At 37.3% G+C, this 18,519-nt stretch overlaps 1 protein-coding gene across 3 annotated transcripts; it reads left to right on the top strand.

Moving 5' to 3' along the window:
• Positions 1 to 428: 428 nt before the first annotated feature.
• LOC104773941 (DNA polymerase epsilon catalytic subunit A) lies at positions 429 to 16,528 on the top strand. 3 transcript variants are annotated; one of them, XM_087474148.1, is made up of 50 exons: positions 429 to 761; positions 1,047 to 1,112; positions 1,238 to 1,297; positions 1,396 to 1,491; positions 1,935 to 2,095; positions 2,254 to 2,342; positions 2,420 to 2,637; positions 3,103 to 3,189; positions 3,278 to 3,412; positions 3,944 to 4,066; positions 4,182 to 4,265; positions 4,666 to 4,830; positions 4,916 to 5,092; positions 5,377 to 5,490; positions 5,903 to 6,007; positions 6,175 to 6,293; positions 6,387 to 6,531; positions 6,613 to 6,707; positions 6,877 to 6,982; positions 7,056 to 7,135; positions 7,237 to 7,413; positions 7,591 to 7,675; positions 7,817 to 7,897; positions 7,979 to 8,122; positions 8,633 to 8,728; positions 8,887 to 9,087; positions 9,509 to 9,566; positions 9,648 to 9,790; positions 9,873 to 10,270; positions 10,367 to 10,496; positions 10,578 to 10,775; positions 10,852 to 10,926; positions 11,288 to 11,478; positions 11,699 to 11,879; positions 11,961 to 12,025; positions 12,300 to 12,432; positions 12,537 to 12,638; positions 12,723 to 12,806; positions 13,024 to 13,098; positions 13,251 to 13,310; positions 13,380 to 13,621; positions 13,700 to 13,748; positions 14,035 to 14,195; positions 14,287 to 14,353; positions 14,699 to 14,803; positions 14,909 to 15,028; positions 15,114 to 15,149; positions 15,252 to 15,302; positions 15,623 to 15,729; positions 16,036 to 16,528. In XM_087474148.1, the coding sequence occupies exons 1-50, from the start codon at positions 603 to 605 to the stop codon at positions 16,403 to 16,405; spliced, it is 6,369 nt and encodes a 2,122-aa protein (XP_087330274.1). In that variant the 5' UTR covers positions 429 to 602; the 3' UTR covers positions 16,406 to 16,528. The 3 variants fall into 3 exon arrangements, 2 of the variants coding, with proteins under 2 accessions (XP_087330274.1, XP_087330273.1); XM_087474147.1 differs by having other exon boundaries at positions 15,114 to 15,302; XR_015571882.1 differs by lacking the exons at positions 11,961 to 12,025; positions 14,699 to 14,803; positions 14,909 to 15,028; ... (2 more) ...; positions 15,623 to 15,729; positions 16,036 to 16,528.
• The last annotated feature ends 1,991 nt before the right edge of the window (positions 16,529 to 18,519 follow it).

Below are 18,519 nucleotides of genomic sequence, written 5' to 3'. Positions count from 1 at the left end.
CTACAAACCTGCCGAAATAAGATCTTGCTCATTAGAGGTGTGGGCGAGAGACTTGAACAACGTTAGCTACTTTTGTGGAATTTCAGACGATGACATTGACAACATTTAAAGTTCAGGTCTTGCATGCATTTAACAGAATAAATTTGTGACTGAAACCATTCAAATTAATGGTCATGATGACATATCACGTATCCAAAATTATGTTAGAAATCCAATGGAACATAGAAGTGCGCATTCAAATTAGATTTGCTTTTAAACGTAAAAAAGCATGATCCAAATTCAAATGTTAGACTAGCAGATCCAAATTCGCTAAAGATGGGCTTTTTTGTACATGGACCCAATTAGATTCGAAAAAAGGAGGGGCGTTTTAGTAATTTGGTTAAAATTTCCAAAGTGCGGGAAAATGAAAAAAAAAAAGAAAAAAAATTACTCTCTATCTAAAGTCCTTTTGTCCAGCATCCACGAAGCCCTACACCAGTAAAAGCCCTTTTTTTTTTTTTTTTTTTTTTGACCATAAATTTCTCCTTCCTTGGAAGCTGGATTCTCCAGGAATCAATCAAAGCTCCTCTCTCTGTCCCGCTTAATTTTACAATCGCCCAACAATGAGCGGAGATAATCGAAGACGGGATCGAAAAGACTCGCGGTGGGCGAAGAAGCCGAGAGTAGTGAACACTGCAGAAGATGAACTCGAATCTAAACTCGGATTTGGGCTTTTCTCCGAAGGTGAAACGCGACTTGGGTGGCTACTCACATTCGCATCGGTAAGTTCTCCCGTAATCAATCGCACTCTAATTTTGACCCAACCTTTTGTTAAGTGAGAGAGCGTTTGAGAAAGTTTCGGAATGTGATTTTTTTCTCTAAATTAACTAGAAGCATTGGCGATTGAGTCATACACATAATTGTGAGAATTTAAGATTCTAGGAGATACGAAATTACGGGAACTATTATAAGGTTCCCCTCAGCTTGGCTGGTAGTTCTCTCGATGCAAATTTTGGCGTTTGATATATAAGTACTACTAGTATTTACTACTGATTGGTTATTCGCAGTCATCTTGGGAAGATCGAGATACTGGGAAAGTCTATAGTTGCGTGGACCTTTACTTTGTTACTCAGGTGAGGAGCTATATATATTTATGGACGATTTCAGCTTTGTATAATAAGTTGATCAACTTTTATATTTTTCTTGTTGCATTTTTCTAAATTTTAACCAAGATGAGGATTTTTTTTTTTTTTTTTAGGACGGGTTTTCTTTCAAGACAAAATACAAGTTCCGCCCTTACTTCTATTTAGCCACTAAAGTATGATAATGTCACTCTGTACATCATCTGAATGCTCCTTGAGTCACTCATGTAATTTCATCCTATATGTCAATAAACACTGCATTGCCGATTTACAGGACAAATTGGAATTGGAAGTTGAAGCCTACTTGAGACGCCGATATGAAAGACAGGTTGCTGGTATTGAGATTGTTGATAAAGAGGATCTTGATCTTGTAAGTCAGTAGAGCATACCTTATTTATTTGTTTAACTCTGACTTCTACCAGTGTTAATTTCATCTTGATTCTGTGGTTTAGTTGACGAGTGTCTTCTACAAGTTGATTGATGCTGTTCTTCTCTCTATAGAGATATCAGTAACTTTTATGATGACCTTTAGTTATTATTCTCTTCTTGTAAGCTCAAAACCGAGCACTTGTAGTAACAAGTTGAAAAAGGTGATCTTGCATCCATATGGTGAAATCTCTAGGCGTTTGCTAGTATGCAACATGGGCTGTAAAGGATAAAGTTTTTAGTTCTTTAGTCTTGCCTTTTGTGCAAAAGTATGCAGGATATGAAGGTTTCAGTACTTTTTCTTGTCGTCACTTGTAAGGTGCCTTTCTAACTTTTGTTTTTTTTGAGACATACGGTTTTGAGTTCCTTCATTTCTTATATGAACAGAAAAATCATTTATCTGGCCTGCGAAAAAAATATTTAAAAGTATCATTCGATACTGTGCAACAATTGATGGAAGTCAAGAGGGATCTGTTGCATATTGTCGAACGAAACCAGGCTAAATTTGATGCACTTGAAGCTTACGAATCCATATTGGCTGGAAAACGGTAAGACAATGTATTTTTTATTTTATTTTTTAATATGCTCTGAAGAGTTTTTTGGTTTCCTAATTTACCTTTAGTATCAGTTGTTCATAGTTATTTTTCATGTTTATTTCCAGAAATTTCAGATATCCTGATCATTTTTTTTTGTTCTTGAAACGCAGAGAACAACACCCTCAAGATTGCTTAGACTCTATTGTGGACATCCGCGAGTACGATGTCCCTTATCATGTTCGATTTGCAATTGATAATGGTAACCAGTTTAGTCAAACCAGAATGTCTGTTTAGTTTCCAAGATTGTCAACATCATGACGTTTTCTTGGTGTCCAGATGTAAGGAGTGGGCAATGGTACAATGTCAGTATTTCCAGCACCGATGTCATACTAGAGAAGAGGTCAGATCTTCTTCAACGCGCAGAAGTCCGTGTTTGTGCATTCGATATAGAGACAACAAAGCTTCCGTTGAAGTTTCCGGATGCTGAATATGATCAAATTATGATGATATCCTACATGGTTGATGGCCAAGGTTTTCTAATTACTAACAGAGAGGTAACTGCGTTAGACATTTTTCTGTATTGGATTTGATATCATATTGATAATATCTTACATGATGGACGGGGGTGGTTTTATATCATTGATGGAGAGAAGCTGCTAGATAGTCCTGCTTTGCCATCTTTTAGAGTAGGTTGAGCAATCACTAGAGGAAAAAAAGTATAGGCTTAGTGTTTTCTTCAATAATAGATTGTACTCTTAATCCAGGAGAAATCAGAAATGATCCATATAAGATTATCACCCTTGATTAATTAATTTTGTATGATGTGACTTTAAGACTGTTTATGGACTAGCGTGACATTTTGCAATATAATTTTAAAACATGATTTCTGATTTGTTAACAGGTTTTCATTGCATATGTCATCTCTTGTTGATATCTCTTAGCTGTATCCTTTCCTTTGAATATTTGTATCACGTTAATCTTCTTTGATTATAAACTTTGTATTTTTGCACTTAATTTAGTGTGTTGGCGAAGACATAGAAGATCTGGAATATACACCCAAACCAGAATTTGAAGGCTATTTCAAAGTCACTAATGTTAAAGACGAGGTATAGTAAATTAGCTCCGGATTTGAATATTATATCAGAAACATCGATGTGCTTAGAAGCGAGTTACTTTCTTGGTTTTGTCTTGTAGGTTGAACTCCTCCAAAAATGGTTTTCTCATATGCAAGAGTTGAAACCTGGAATTTATGTTACATACAACGGAGACTTTTTTGACTGGCCATTTATAGAACGAAGAGCATCTCATCATGCAATCAAAATGAATGAGGTACACAAAAATTTTCTTCGTTGTTATTTATTTAAATTTTACCTGTCTGCATGACTAAAAGGATATGTATATATGATATACTTAGAGATTCTATATGAAAAAGTTTTTGACATTCTATTGTGGCCTTGAGAGTGTGCCTCTCAATAAATTAGTATAGCAACGCCGCTTGAGTGCTTCCCATACTGTCTATATGAATTATCTTGCATGAGGATGCTTACTTGAATATTATCGTTTCTTTCTGTGGAAGAGATTCATCTTTCAAATATTCAGTGACATGTGTTTAGCGTCTAAATACTGTAGTCTTTTGAGAGTTGGCAAGTTTCTACTCATCTCCCGAACCTTACTTCTCAATTCTATTTCAGAAACCTCCATTACTTCCCTTTCTTGTTTCTATTTTTGTTTTTTTAAACCACCTATTTCTCTGCATCTTACTCGTCAGTTCCTATCTCAATCGTATTATCTTCCATTCGAGTATAATGTTGTCAACTGTAATTCAGCATATGTCTTTTGTTTTCTTCCTGGTGATTGCAGGAACTGGGATTCCGTTGTGATCTTAATCAAGGCGAATGCCGAGCTAAATTCGCTTGCCATTTGGATTGTTTTGCTTGGGTAAAACGTGATAGCTATCTTCCTCAGGGAAGCCATGGTCTGAAGGTTAATTCTACTTCTTTCTCTTAGCGATGATTTCATCTTTTACGGTCATATATATCTTTAGTTAAGGAATTTATATTATGATATCTAGTTATGCTGTCTCTTAATTAAATGCCAGGCTGTTACAAAGGCCAAACTAGGGTATGATCCACTGGAAGTGAACCCAGAGGACATGGTTCGGTTTGCGCAGGAAAAGCCACAGGTATTGCTGAGAATTTAATCCTGCTATTTCTGCTTAACATATTTTTTTTCACCATTAGAGCTAATTATTAGATACTGGAATGAGCTAGAGCAACAAACAGTTGATGATAATTGATCAGATTATTCAACTATTTGCCTCTTTAAGGGTTGAAGAAATGTCCTCAACATTAAGAAGCGGACATAGATTTACTGTCTTATTAGTACACAACATTCTGTCTTATTGCTCATGTTAAATTTACTGTCTTATTAGTACACAACATTATGAAGCGGACATAGGTTTCAAGCAATTAATTGGTCTTAACTGTTAGATTTCTCTAGTCTATGCTGTAGTGCTTGCAAGGTTTTCATGGAATTAGGTGCTTATATCTTATTTCTATCCCCTGCTGGGAATGATTTCACAGACAATGGCCTCCTACTCAGTCTCTGATGCCGTTGCAACTTATTACCTATACATGACATATGTCAATCCGTTCATTTTCTCTCTCGCAACTATCATTCCAATGGTCCCTGATGAGGTTTTACGCAAAGGGAGTGGCACCCTTTGTGAAATGCTTCTGATGGTTGAGGTGACTTCCTATTTACTACAAGATCTTTAGCAATCTTTACTGTGTGAAACATTCCATTAATTGGAAGTCTTCGTTCTCAGCACAGGCTTACAAGGCAAATGTTGTATGTCCCAACAAAAATCAAGCTGACCCTGAGAAATTCTACCAAAATCAACTTCTTGAAAGTGAGACATATATTGGTGGTCACGTAGAGTGCCTCGAAAGTGGTGTTTTCAGATCTGATATTCCTACTAGTTTTAAGCTTGATTCGTCGGCATACCAGGCAAGCTATCTGCTTTATATTCATTCGACATAATGTTAGTTGATTTCTTTGATGAGCATTACTTTTTCTGATAGAGTTTCTATTCAAATGTCACTGATCTTTCTGTAATGTCATCTGAAGTGGTGCAGTTAATAATAAATACCTGTGTAGTCTGTAATGGATTCCTCAAGCAAAATGCTTCCCATTATTATGCACATGATGTTATCATAGCTATTTTTTGCACCTGGTGCACACAAAAATAATAATTTATGAACCTATCTGATATTTGACGCGTTAATTGCCAGCAACTGATTGATAACCTTGGTCGGGATCTGGAATATGCTATCACTGTAGAAGGGAAAATGAGAATGGATTCAATTTCCAATTATGATGAAGTGAAGGACGAAATCAAGAAAAAGGTAGTTTTTAGAAATATTGATTTTAGTGCTTATTCCCTTGATTCGTTTCAGTATTTATTTCTCTTGTCGCGTCGAATTGCTGACACTGCATACATATTTTATTCTGGGAGAGTTTGCTTATACACTCATACACATTAAGCTCGGATAAACAAGCCTTCTCTCATGTCGAGTAATTTCAGTAGTTCTTGTAGAAAAAACATAGTAAAGCCTTAGACTATGGTTTGAGCCTCAAGAAGAAATCTGTCTATTAAGTATCCCCTATCTACAGTAGTTGTCACCAACTAGGCGTCTGCATGCTTGGATATTTCGAAGCAGAACAGAAAACTTGATGGTCTTATGAATTATTCCATTTGTGTTGCCTGATTCGGGATGAAGACTTAGTTCTGTTATGGCGGTTTTATTGGTTCTACAGCTCGAGAATTTACGAGATGACCCTATACGTGAAATAGGGCCTCTTATTTATCACCTCGACGTCGCAGCGATGTATCCAAATATCATTTTAACAAATAGGCTTCAGGTACATCTAATCTCTGTCTGTACGTTTTTAACTGAATAGGGATTATTTGTTGTATAACTTACAATTGTAAATCACTATCTACCAACATCAGCTAAATGGTGGTGTTTCTAATAATGGAAAATTCCCTGGAAATATTATATGAAGTGAAACTTTTCTTTAATTTTCAGCCACCATCAATAGTTACGGATGAGGTCTGCACAGCATGTGATTTCAACCGCCCAGGAAAGACTTGTCTTAGAAAACTTGAATGGGTTTGGCGTGGGGTGACATTCATGGGAAAGAAAAGGTTCTTAACTTGTTTTTCATTCCAGCTAACTATGGATTTTAACCTTGTTGGTCTAGTCTTAAGTTCTTAACTTTGTTTCAACTGGTTTGGCAGTGATTACTACCATTTGAAAAAACAGATTGAGTCTGAATTTGTTGATACTGGTGCAAATATTCAGTCTTCAAAATCATTCCTTGATTTGCCAAAGGTGGAACAACAAACCAAGCTAAAAGAACGACTTAAAAAATATTGTCAAAAGGTATTCTCGCCCTTCCTTCTGCTTAGTAATAGTTTCCCCACATTGTCAACATATGATTGCAAGTCATTTTGCATTTGGCAGGCATATAAACGAGTACTTGACAAGCCAATCACTGAAGTTCGTGAGGCTGGGATATGCATGAGAGAAAACCCTTTCTATGTGGACACTGTTCGGAGGTGTGTGCCTTTTATTCTCTCATATTGTTCTTGACTGAGACTCTGTTTGGACGTTTAGTCTTTTGTGCAGTAATCTCTTTTGTGTGAACACACCACTGATTATGATATTTTTTTTTTTAACTAAGTCCTAATTGCTTTTTATTTGGTGGTGTTTTGAATGTAATTCAAGCTTTCGAGATAGGAGGTATGAATACAAAACACTTAACAAGGTCTGGAAGGGAAAGTTGTCCGAGGCCAAGGCAAGTGGTAATTCAATCAAGATCCAGGAAGCACAGGTACGTTATCTTGTGCACTTGCTCATAGATCTCTGAAACTTTTTTAAGATGGTGACATTCAAATTTGGAACAGGATATGGTAGTGGTTTACGATTCCTTGCAGCTAGCTCATAAGTGTATACTTAATTCCTTCTATGGATATGTCATGCGAAAGTGAGTCTTCTGATCTCTTGCAAAGAGCCTGGACTTTGGTTATATGATCGTTGTCTGTTCCATTTAGGTTGACCCAAAGCTTTACTTGAAACAATTTCCAGGGGTGCAAGATGGTACTCCATGGAAATGGCTGGTGTAGTTACCTATACTGGAGCCAAAATCATCCAGAATGCCCGTTTGCTTATTGATCGAATCGGGAAACCACTTGAGTTGGATACAGATGGTATATGGTGTTGTCTCCCTGGATCTTTTCCTGAGAACTTTACTTTTAAAACGATGTAAGGTTTTGCTATCTCCATGTTTGGAAGTTCCGTGTTCTATTTTGTTTTGAATATATTGCAATAGTTCACTTTAAGATATATTCAAGAGTTTTTATATCCATGTTAGGGGGGATTTTATTTTCTCGTGGTTCTCAAGATGTTAAGTAAACCATCAATTCTATTTTTTGACTGCAGTGACATGAAGAAACTCACAATCTCTTATCCATGTGTAATGCTAAATGTTGATGTGGCAAAGAATAATACAAATGATCAATATCAGGTATGCCAAGCTTTTCCTTACCTATATGTAGCTTTTGTGTTCAGTCTTAAATAAGCAGATGATATAAACCCTTCTGAGGTTCTGAAAGCATTTTGCCTTGTGTTTCGTTTCCATTTTCCCTTTAATTGTTGGTTGAAACAGACTCTTGAAGATCCTGTACGCAAGACATACAAGTCACATAGTGAATGCTCAATTGAATTTGAAGTGGATGGACCGTACAAGGTATGCTTAAACTTTATTAAACTTTTACGTGTGCTGCTCTTTGATTGCTGCGTAGAAATATTTGTAATTCTTTCCATTCAGGCAATGATTATTCCTGCATCGAAAGAGGAAGGAATCTTAATTAAGAAGCGTTATGCTGTTTTCAATCATGACGGAACCTTAGCAGAACTCAAGGGTTTTGAGATCAAGCGTAGAGGGGAGCTGAAACTCATTAAAGTTTTCCAGGTATCCTTTCCTTTCTTTGTGTTGTAATGATTCATCAGATTGTTGCTTCATCTATTTTTAGGCTCAAAGCGGTTGATGATTGTATTTCACTTGATCTAGTTATAGTAGACTTTTAGTAACTCTTTCTAGCAGCATTTTTAAGGTTCTAATTCTGACATAAAATAATTCTCTGTTAGGAAAAGGGAGAATTCCACTGGTTCTTAATTGCTTGTTCAGGTGACTATTTAGCAAGTATCTAGAGCTCCTCTACCTTCATCGTTCATAAAAGAACAGACTGATAAATAAAATCTCTGTTCTATGACGACACACTGCATGTTACATTTTTTTTTTTTAAAAACATTTCCATCCTATTTTTTGGATTCTTGTGTTTACTTAAGCTTATTTCAAATATGAACTGCATAAGATGTTCATGATTTGTTAGACGCAAGCATCCCAAGAAAATAGGCTGAGATTTACTTGATAAACATGTGTAGAGCCTTCATTATTTGTTTTTCTATCCCTTCCCTACAGGCCGAGCTTTTTGACAAATTTCTCCATGGATCAACTCTTAAAGAGTGCTATTCTGCTGTTGCAGCCGTCGCAAATCGGTGGCTTGACCTACTCGATGTATGTGAAATAATTTGTTTTTTGTTATTTTTTAGTTGATTTTTTTCCCCCTACCGAGGAGCCACTGAGGAGAAAGACTTTTCATATAGGTGCTGCTAAATTCTCTTATTTGTAAAAGGGTCATTTTGCTCATAGTTTTCTCTTTACATTTTCTCCAGAATCAAGGAAAAGATATTGCCGATAGTGAACTGCTAGATTATATATCAGAGTCAAGCACAATGAGCAAATCGTTAGCAGATTATGGTGAGCAAAAGTCATGTGCAGTGACCACCGCAAAACGCTTGGCTGAATTTCTTGGTGATTCAATGGTCAAAGATAAAGGACTTCGTTGCCAATACATTGTTGCTTGTGAGCCAAAGGTACATTTCTGTCAAACTTAAAATTTTCGTGGAACTTTTGTCCTCCTTTGACATATAAAGAGGCCATCCATTACCAACCCGAACAGGCCAGAAAAAACTGAATAGTTAGGTCTTATGAAAAAAATAACTGATTCACATATCTTCTTCCATCTTTTCTTATAATTTTTTAGTACGAGTGACAGACTTGTGTATGTTCTGTTAACAATCTCTACTGTTGGAGCACTTAGTTAGGTTACACTGCTGAATGTACATTTTCTCTTAAGTCAATAATGTCGTCACACATGTAATCTGTATTAATAATGTTGCTTACATTTAAAAAAGTATTTACTGTCTGTTAAGCATCTTTTTGAGCTATTCTGGTATAGTATATCTGCTTATAGTACTTCTTTTCTTGCAACTTAACAACTTTTCTCATGATTAGGGTACACCTGTTAGCGAACGGGCTGTTCCTGTTGCTATATTTGAAACAACGAAACCGGGTAAACCTTCTGTTATCTGCTGTGATTATGTATTCTTGCGTTCTTATCGATCAAATGTAATGGAAACGTCAAAATTCACAGGAATTATGAAGTATTATCTGCGAAAATGGTGCAAGACATCATCAGACGTCGGAATCCGTTTAATTATTGACTGGTCGTATTATAAGCAGCGCCTTAGTTCAGCTATCCAAAAAGTTATTACCATTCCTGCTGCAATGCAGAAGGTTCATTGTTACTATTTATATTGGTTTTGTTTTTCTTAATATTCTTTCTGTAAATATCTAACGGCTTATATGACCTCTTTAGGTGGAAAATCCTGTGCCTAGGGTGAATCATCCTGATTGGCTCCATAAAAAGGTTCGTGAGAAAGAGGACAAATTTCGCCAGAGAAAACTAGTTGATATGTTTAGTTCAGCAAACAAAGATGGTGTGTCGGACACAGATCATTTGGTGACTGAAGATAATATGGAAGATATTGAGGATTTTTGCAAAGAAAACAGGCCTTCCGTGAAAGGGCCAAAGCCAATTGCACGTTCTTTTGAAGTAAAAAAAAAAATGACTGAACACGAGCAGAAAGAGAGCTGCGGTCCAGAGTTCCATGATATCTCATTTCAGAACATTGACAAGAACGTAAATTACCAAGGATGGCTTGAACTGAAAAAGAGAAAATGGAAAGTGACATTAGAGAAGAAGAAAAAACGAAGGTAGTACTTTATTTGGAACAAAATGTAGTTCAATATGACATCCGCTGCTTCTAAAACTTTCTGAACTTCTTGACTGTGTATTCCTTCTTTTTGTAGGTTGGGTGATCTAAGATCTTCAAAGCAGATTGATGCTCACGAGATAAATCAAAAAGTTGGTCTGGGAAGAGGAGGTGTAGGTTCATACTTTAGGAGGCCTGAAGAAGCCTTGACTAGTTCACATTGGCAGGTGGGTACAGCAACCTAAATGTATTTATATATTTGACTAATATTTTGTAACCATATAATGTTGTCTTTCTGGCTTTTTCAGATTATACAACTGGTCCCAAGTCCACAGAGTGGGCAATTTTTCGCCTGGGTGGTTGTGAAAGGATTGATGCTTAAGATCCCATTGACAATCCCAAGGGTGTTTTACATTAATTCCAAAGCTCCTACAGTTGAAAAATTCCCCGGAAAGTGTGTCAACAAGATTCTTCCTCATGGAAGGCCTTCTTATAATTTGATTGAGGCATGCCTTTTATCAACTATACATCTTTCCCCTTGTATTCCTTTTAGTTAGTTACTAGTTTTATATTTCTTTACAGGTTAAAATTCAGGAAGATCAATTTAAAAAAGAAAGCAAAATGCGTGCAGCTCTTCTTGCCAACCCTGAAATTGAGGTGAGGTCTTTTAAAAAGTTGAAAAAAAATAAGTGCCATCAGAAGCCACACCTTTTATCGACTACCCACCCATCGCATGTCTTAAAAGTAATAAAGAAAGTTTCTTAGTATCGTTAACTCTTACTTCTGTGATCTCTGGTGGCATTTTATTTGGTGAGTAGACAAATTGTATTTGGTGTCTGTGATCTCAGTTATGTGTGTGTGTCTTCTTTGTTATTTGAATAGAATGTGAATGAGACCCATCGACTTGTCAGCTTGGTGGGATTTGTCAACTTGTTTGTTAAATGCATGTTTTGACCTTCATTTTTCATCAAGAGAATACCATGTTTATGCTTGCTTGTCTCATAATTAACTTTGGCAGGGCATATATGAAACTAAGGTGCCTCTGGAGTTTAGTGCTATATGTCAAATTGGATGTGTATGCAAAATTGATAACACAGCTAAGCACCGTAATATCCAAGATGGATGGAAAATTGGTGAACTTCATATGAAAACTACAACTGAGTGTCGCTACTTGGACCGTTCAATTCCACTTGTTTACTTGTATAACAGGTAAAGCTCCATTCTGTAAAGTAACATGACTACCCCTTTTTCTGATGGAAACCAATTCAACTTCATGCAATTTAAGTTGAAGAAGGTTTTGATTGTAAATTTCTAGTAGGCATTTAGTCACAATGTTGGAGTGTTTATGACTACGTGTCTAGTCATATTATTGAATACTCTATGCAGACCGGAATACTTATCTCATGGTATACTTGTTTCTTGTTTGCAGCACCTCTACAGGGCGTGCTATGTATGTTTTATATTGTCATGCATCGAAGCGTATGTCTGCCGTGGTAGTTGATCCTTTTAATAGCAAGGAATTATTACCATCTGCCCTAGAGAGACAGTTTAGAGATAGTTGCCAAGAATTTTCAATTGACTTATTGTCTTGGGGTAGTATCCTTTTCCAGGTATGCTCTAAACTCATCACATAGAACCCCTACAATAGTAGTCGTGCATTTTTTTGAGCTTTTGTGAATGCTAATCATCAGGTAGACTATGTTGACCATCCTGAAGCTGCCAAGAAGATTATACAGAAAGCAATAAGTGAATACAAGTAACTCGTTTTTCCTGATTTATAGCGGTGCAGCTTGTTAAATGTTTCCCTGACATATTGAATCCAATAGTGTTTCTATTGAATCAGTTGCGCATGCTTTTTCCTATTTGATTTTTTCCTGTGTGAACTAGTTGGTAACTTAGAATCTTAGATACATTGTATAAGTTAATTGTCCCAAAAAGAAACAAAGAGTTTGATTGTTGGACTTTTCTTGTAAGGTTATGTTAAATCATCCCGTAGTGTTGACTAGTCACATTGTTTCTTTATCTTGCAGAGAAGAAAATAGTGGACCAACTGTTGCTGTCATTGAATGCCCTGACTATAACTCCATGATGGAAGGTATTAAGGCCCTGGATGATTTCCCCTGTGTGAGGATTCCCTTCAACGGCGATGACAATAGTTATCAGGTTCCTAACTTATAAACCAATTGGCTACCTTTTCTCCTTTTATGTTATGATAGATGTTTATTTGATCAAGTAATACGTATGTGTGGTGGGGTTGCAATGCATAGCCTGTCTCCTGGCAACGTCCAGCAGCAAAAATAGCAATGTTCCGTTGTGCTGCAGCATTTCAGTGGTTGGATCAGAGGATTGCCCAATCAAGATACGCCCATGTAGGTTATGTTTCTAAAGTGGAGATATAGTTCCTCATATTATTGTTTTGTGCAGTTATTGACATTTCCTGTACAACTTACTAGGTGCCTCTGGGGAATTTTGGACTTGATTGGCTAACATTCACAATAGATATCTTCATGTCCAGGGCACTCCGTGGCCAGCAACAGGTCTTTTCTTCGAATTTCCTATCTTGTAACTTTTTTTTTAGTTCCACTGCTACAATATTTGCCTTCCTTTTTCTTTCTGTTTGCCTTTTTGCTCTTGCTCTGTTTCTCCAGCGCCTAGGCAAAAGGCTGTTGTCTCTCTATCACTGATTTCGATATTTTTTTCTTTTTCCTTTAGAAGTGCCTATTATGTATTATTGAATTTCCTTTTGTATAACAGGTCCTTTGGGTGTCAGATAATGGTGTTCCAGACCTTGGAGGTATAAACAATGAAGAGACATTCTTTGCTGATGAGGTACGTAATCAAATGGGTTAAAAAAAATTTCCTTTTGGATTCTGTGAACTTTGTCAGGATCATCGCCAATCTCTATGTTTTTTTTTTTTTTTTTTCTCTTTTTGTTTTTGTGCGCTATCAAGGTGATAAACTGGTATGCTTCTCTGACACAGGTGCAACAGACAAGTTTGGTATTCCCTGGAGCGTATAGAAAAGTGTCTGTGGAGCTAAAGGTCATAAAAAAAAATGATTTAATTGTCGTGCTCTTTTGGATGTTGTTCTAATTAACATGCATTGTGCAGATCCATCACTTGGCTGTTAATGCCCTTCTGAAAAGCAACCTTGTGAATGAAATGGAAGGAGGCGTCTTTTCGGGATTTGAAACAAATTCAGACGAGAACACCAGTTTTGATGAGACCACTGGATGTGCTCAAGCATTTCGTGTCCTGAAACAATTGTTTGATAATTGCTTTACTGATGTGCGTAAATATGAGAATATCTATGCTGATTCCATTTTGCAACGCTTGTCTTGGTGGCTCTGCAGGTATGATTATGTCACATCTTGTAACATGTTCACTTTTTTTTTGACTCATAACATACCGATGTTAATTCCTTATTGTAGCCCGTCCTCTAAGCTCCATGATCCAGCTCTTCATCTCATGCTTCACAAGGTAAATATTATCTAGTATTTCTTGCTTTTTATCAAGTATAAATGAGTTGGTGTGGATAAATCAGCAGACTTTATATAAATTTACTCCTGTCTGAATCTTTCTTAGTCAATTCATTTTATCGAAACTGAAGCTAACAAATAATACCTCCATGCTGGATTATGCTTATTATGACATATCATTCCCAAGGCACCTTCAGATCCTGAGATTTGTCAGTTACATTCACTTTTTATTTGCCTTTAAAATTCTAAACCCATTTGACATCCTGCGTTTTTCATGAATATTGTAGGTCATGCAAAAGGTCTTTGCTCTGCTATTGACTGATTTGCGGAGATTGGGTGCTATGATAATTTATGCAGACTTCTCAAAGGTCATTATCGACACAGGGAAATTTGATCTATCTGCTGCTAAGGCCTATTGTGAAAGCTTGCTCACAGCGGTGGGAAATAGGTTGGTTTCTTCCTTTCACGGTATATATGTTTGACTATATGTCGGCTGCACTCATTTTCCTGCCATTATTTTTGTACTTTGCCCCTGACAGTTCTATCTTTGAGTGGATATTGCTCGAGCCGGTTCACTACTGGCACTCATTACTTTTCATGGATCAGGTTAGAATTCTTATTTCTTATACTTCCCTTTTGTATTTTAAATTTCTGATAGCTAAACATGGTAAACTTTGTTGTAAATTGTAAAATTACAAATCCCTGAACATAAAAATTGAGCCTCAAAGAGAGGAAATGAAAAAGTGACAATCCATGGGACCTCAATTCATGTTGTTCCAGTAAACCAGAGTAAAGTCCTTTCACCTTGATGGTTAAAAAATAATTTCCAAACTGCACTGAACTCTACTAAAGCCCCATCTTCCATCATTAGCTTTGGTTTAATCAGACTTCTTGATCTTGCTTTTCCTTATTTATACCCTCTCATCAAGATATCTCTTTTTCAACCTTTAGTATAACTACACTGGTATCCAAGCTACCGATGATGAAAGTTCACCTGACGAAGTGTCTATTGAACAAAAATGGAGTGTTGCACGACATTTACCCAAGTATATTAAGGTGTACAGACAGAACCCTCACTCAAATCAAAGCAGAGTGATTTAAACATGTGGCAACAGTTAGACTATTTTCTTGGACACTGATGCATTTCATCTATCTTGGCAGAGTGATTTCACTATAATCGTTGCCGAGTTTATATTCCATCCCTGGAAATTTGCATTAGAGAAAAAAAAAGGCAGTTCAGAGAGTTTAGAGGCACAGATGGTAGAATATCTAAGAGAACAGGTAGTCTTAAAGCCATTTCTTTTGATTTACTTTTCGTTCACTCAAAAGATTATCTCCTCATTAATTTTTTGTTTATTTTATGCAGATTGAATCCTATTTCACAGAGAGGCTTCTTAAGAAGGTTATAGATATCATGTCACACATGAAGGACATAAACGTTTCAGATGCATCTCGGTTTTCTGGTCAAACTCCCAAAGGAGATGACACGTTAGAATTTATACAGGTTATCTCTGCTGTTCTGGCTCTTGACCAGAATGTCCAGCACGATGTTCTGGTAAGTACTCTACCTATTCCTTTTCAATTTTACCTGATACTGGTACAATTTGATAAACATATGGAGTATTCACAAGTCCTCTGAATAGATTAATCTTGGAAATGAAAATTCAAAATTCTCATATAGAGTTTTTAATCTTTATAATTTGAAAACCTCTTTGTAAATGATTTCATTCACAAATCCAGTCTACATTCCGGAAATCTGATTCTTGAAACTGTTTACCTAAAAAGTTGGATAGTTTCAGATGGGTGTTAACTATTGTCTTCTCAAATTTTGTTCTCTAGACCTACAATCTTACTGACGTAATCTCTTCTCTATAGGTAATGAGAAAGAATCTGTTGAAGTACATTAAGGTAAAAGAGTATGCTGCTGAAGCCGAATTTCTTGATCCTGGGCCCTCCTGCATCTTACCTAATGTAGCTTGCAGGTATTACTTGACCAAAAGAAATGCTCAATTTTTGTGATTCAAAGAAGCATTCTGGTATTTTTTAATACCTCTAGTTTTTGCTATCTGTTTGCAACACTAAAAGAAAAGAAAAACGCCTTAGACCCCCAAATCCCAGAGAAAAGAGGGCTACCTTGGTCATATTCCGAAGGCTGAATATACCATCTGCTCTGTCATATATCTACCCACATTGTGTTTTTTAATACTTGACTTTTTTGAAGTAGTAAGCAGTAAGACGGCTGAAAATGTGTACACCAAGTTTTGATTATACTGTTTTTATTGTTGCAGCAACTGTGATGCCTACAGAGACCTAGATTTATGCAGAGACCCAGATCTATTAACAGAGAAAGAATGGTCATGTGTGGATACACAATGTGGGAAGATATATGACAGAGAGCAGATGGAGAATAGTCTTCTCCAGATGGTGAGACAGCGAGAGAGAATGTACCACATGCAGGATCTAGTGTGCATTAGGTGCAATCAGGTGAAAGCCGCTCATTTGACAGAGCAGTGTGAGTGTTCTGGTTCCTTTAGATGCAAAGAGAGCGGGTCAGAGTTCCACAAGAGGATGGAGATTTTCTTGGATATAGCAAAGCGCCAGAAGTTCAAAATGCTAGAAGAATGCACCTCTTGGATTTTACAATGCACCAGCTGCTAACAAAACAGAGAAAGACATCATTTATAGGTTAATTGATTTGTGTATAATTTCTACACCTAACTGACTCAAAACAAATGTCTTTACATGATGAAGTTGTGGTGATAGCATTTTTCAGTGACATAACTAGCGCTCTTGGATCAGGCCATTTAATTCATAGAGTGAAAGGGGAACTATCATTACATAATAACTTTGCTGAAAGGTGAAAGTAAGAAAATACAAAAGTATACACAATAAGAGACTGTCCCGTGAGCCATAAAGTGCAAGTTACTTATTGTAAGTAGAAATCAGCGCACAAGCCTAGACTGTTTATATATCTAGATAGAGAGATAATAACTCAGGCCAAGCCACCTACACAAATAGCCACATCTGAACCAGAAAATCCCTCTGTCTTGCAAGCTAAATATTCAAAATCAGCTTCTTTCAAATTATGAGGAGTATCCCCCAAATGCACCTGATTCATACACGAATATCATTAGGATTGGGTCTCCTGAATTTACTATGAGAAAAGTTTTAAGACAATTCAGTACTTTGAACATGTGCTGACGAGCCTTGACATCAGGTAGAGGGATATAGATACGCTTATCAAAACGTCGCCGAATAGCCTGCAATGAACAAGGTATTGAGTATTATTCTAAAGCTGGAAACTAATTCAAAAACACCAATCCACTCTTATGAGTTTCACCTGATCAAGAGCATACGGTGTATTTGTTGCTACTAGAACAAGGAATTTCTCATCATTGTGTCCGACACCCTAAAATAAAAGAGAAATAGAGAGAGAGAGAAAGAAGTCATGTTTCTCCTAATAATTCATCCCCAGAATTCTAATAATCTTCTCACCTGCATCTGCACAAGAAGCTCTGTTTTGATACGTCTTGAAGCTTCACTTTCATTGCCTTCTGTTGGTGCAGGATTCAGCACCCCCGACATACCGAGCTAAACCAGAAATACTAATTGATTAGTTAACCGGGAAACCGGTTAAGGGCTCGATTAGGTCAACAAGAAGTCAGTTCGGTCAAAGTGTCGCCTTGAAGAAGAAGGAGCCGACTTCCACTTCGGCATGGCGGCCGAATGAAGCAATGAGGCAGTTTTCCATATCTCACTTCGTCCGATAAGGAAAGTGGATATATATTGTAATCTTAGAACATGTATAAAGAAGGAGAGACTTCTCCATTGTAAGGGTGGAAAATAAAATACAATAATCGAGTTCTCCTTTTGTCCTTGGCAATAAACCCTAATTCCTTTGAGTTCTACCTCTTTACTTTAATTCGAAGGCTCAGATCTGTTTTCTAGAGATATAACTCTATTGAATTTGTTTCCCTCCTCAAACAAATTCATTGTGGAAACCTAGTTTCTACAATTGGCGCCGTCTGTGGGGAATCCGTCTCAGCACTTCGACTCCTCGGTACCCGCAAGGTAATGGTCAAGCTGAAGCCACGAATAAGTCGATCGTCGACGGACTCAAGAAACGACTCGGTCGAAGGAAGGGAGCATGGGCAGACCACTTGGACGGTGTACTATGGTCATATCGCACAACCCCACGGCGAAGCACAGGACAGTCCCCCTTCTCCCTCGCATATGGTCTCGAAGCACTTGCCCCGGCCGAAGCAGGAGTCCCGACACTTCGCCGTACTATGATGGTCGATAATCCCGAACTCAATGACAAAATGCTGATCGACCACAACGACCTTGCCGAGGAGTTGCGCATAAAGCATTAGTTCGAGTGCAACATTACCAAGACGCAGCAGCTCGATACTATAATAAGACTGTTCGTCAGCGACGTTTCAACGAAGGCGATCTAGTTCGTAGAGAAGTTTTCGAGAACACCAAGGAAGTGAACGCCGGTAAGCTCGGCGCTCGATGGGAGGGTCCATACCTCGTGTCTAGAGCGGTTCGTCCAGGCGTCTACGAACTCGTAACCATGGCTGGGGAACGGATCAAAAACTCGTGGAACGCAGCCCACTTGAAACGTTATTACAGCTAAGTCGCTGTTATGATCCTACCCAGGAGTTTTCGGGACTCCGAACTCCATTTATCTTTCTTTTGTAGTACGAACTACGGTTGGCTTGATCCCCACTTCGGGGTACGTAGGCAATTCCTTATCTTTTAAAGATGAG

This window comes from Camelina sativa, chromosome 11 (assembly GCF_030686135.1).
Source record: "Camelina sativa cultivar CO46 ecotype springtype chromosome 11, ASM3068613v1".
NCBI lineage: Eukaryota > Viridiplantae > Streptophyta > Magnoliopsida > Brassicales > Brassicaceae > Camelina > Camelina sativa.
Note: the sequence above shows the minus strand (reverse complement) of the source record. Positions and strands in the feature narration are given on the sequence as shown.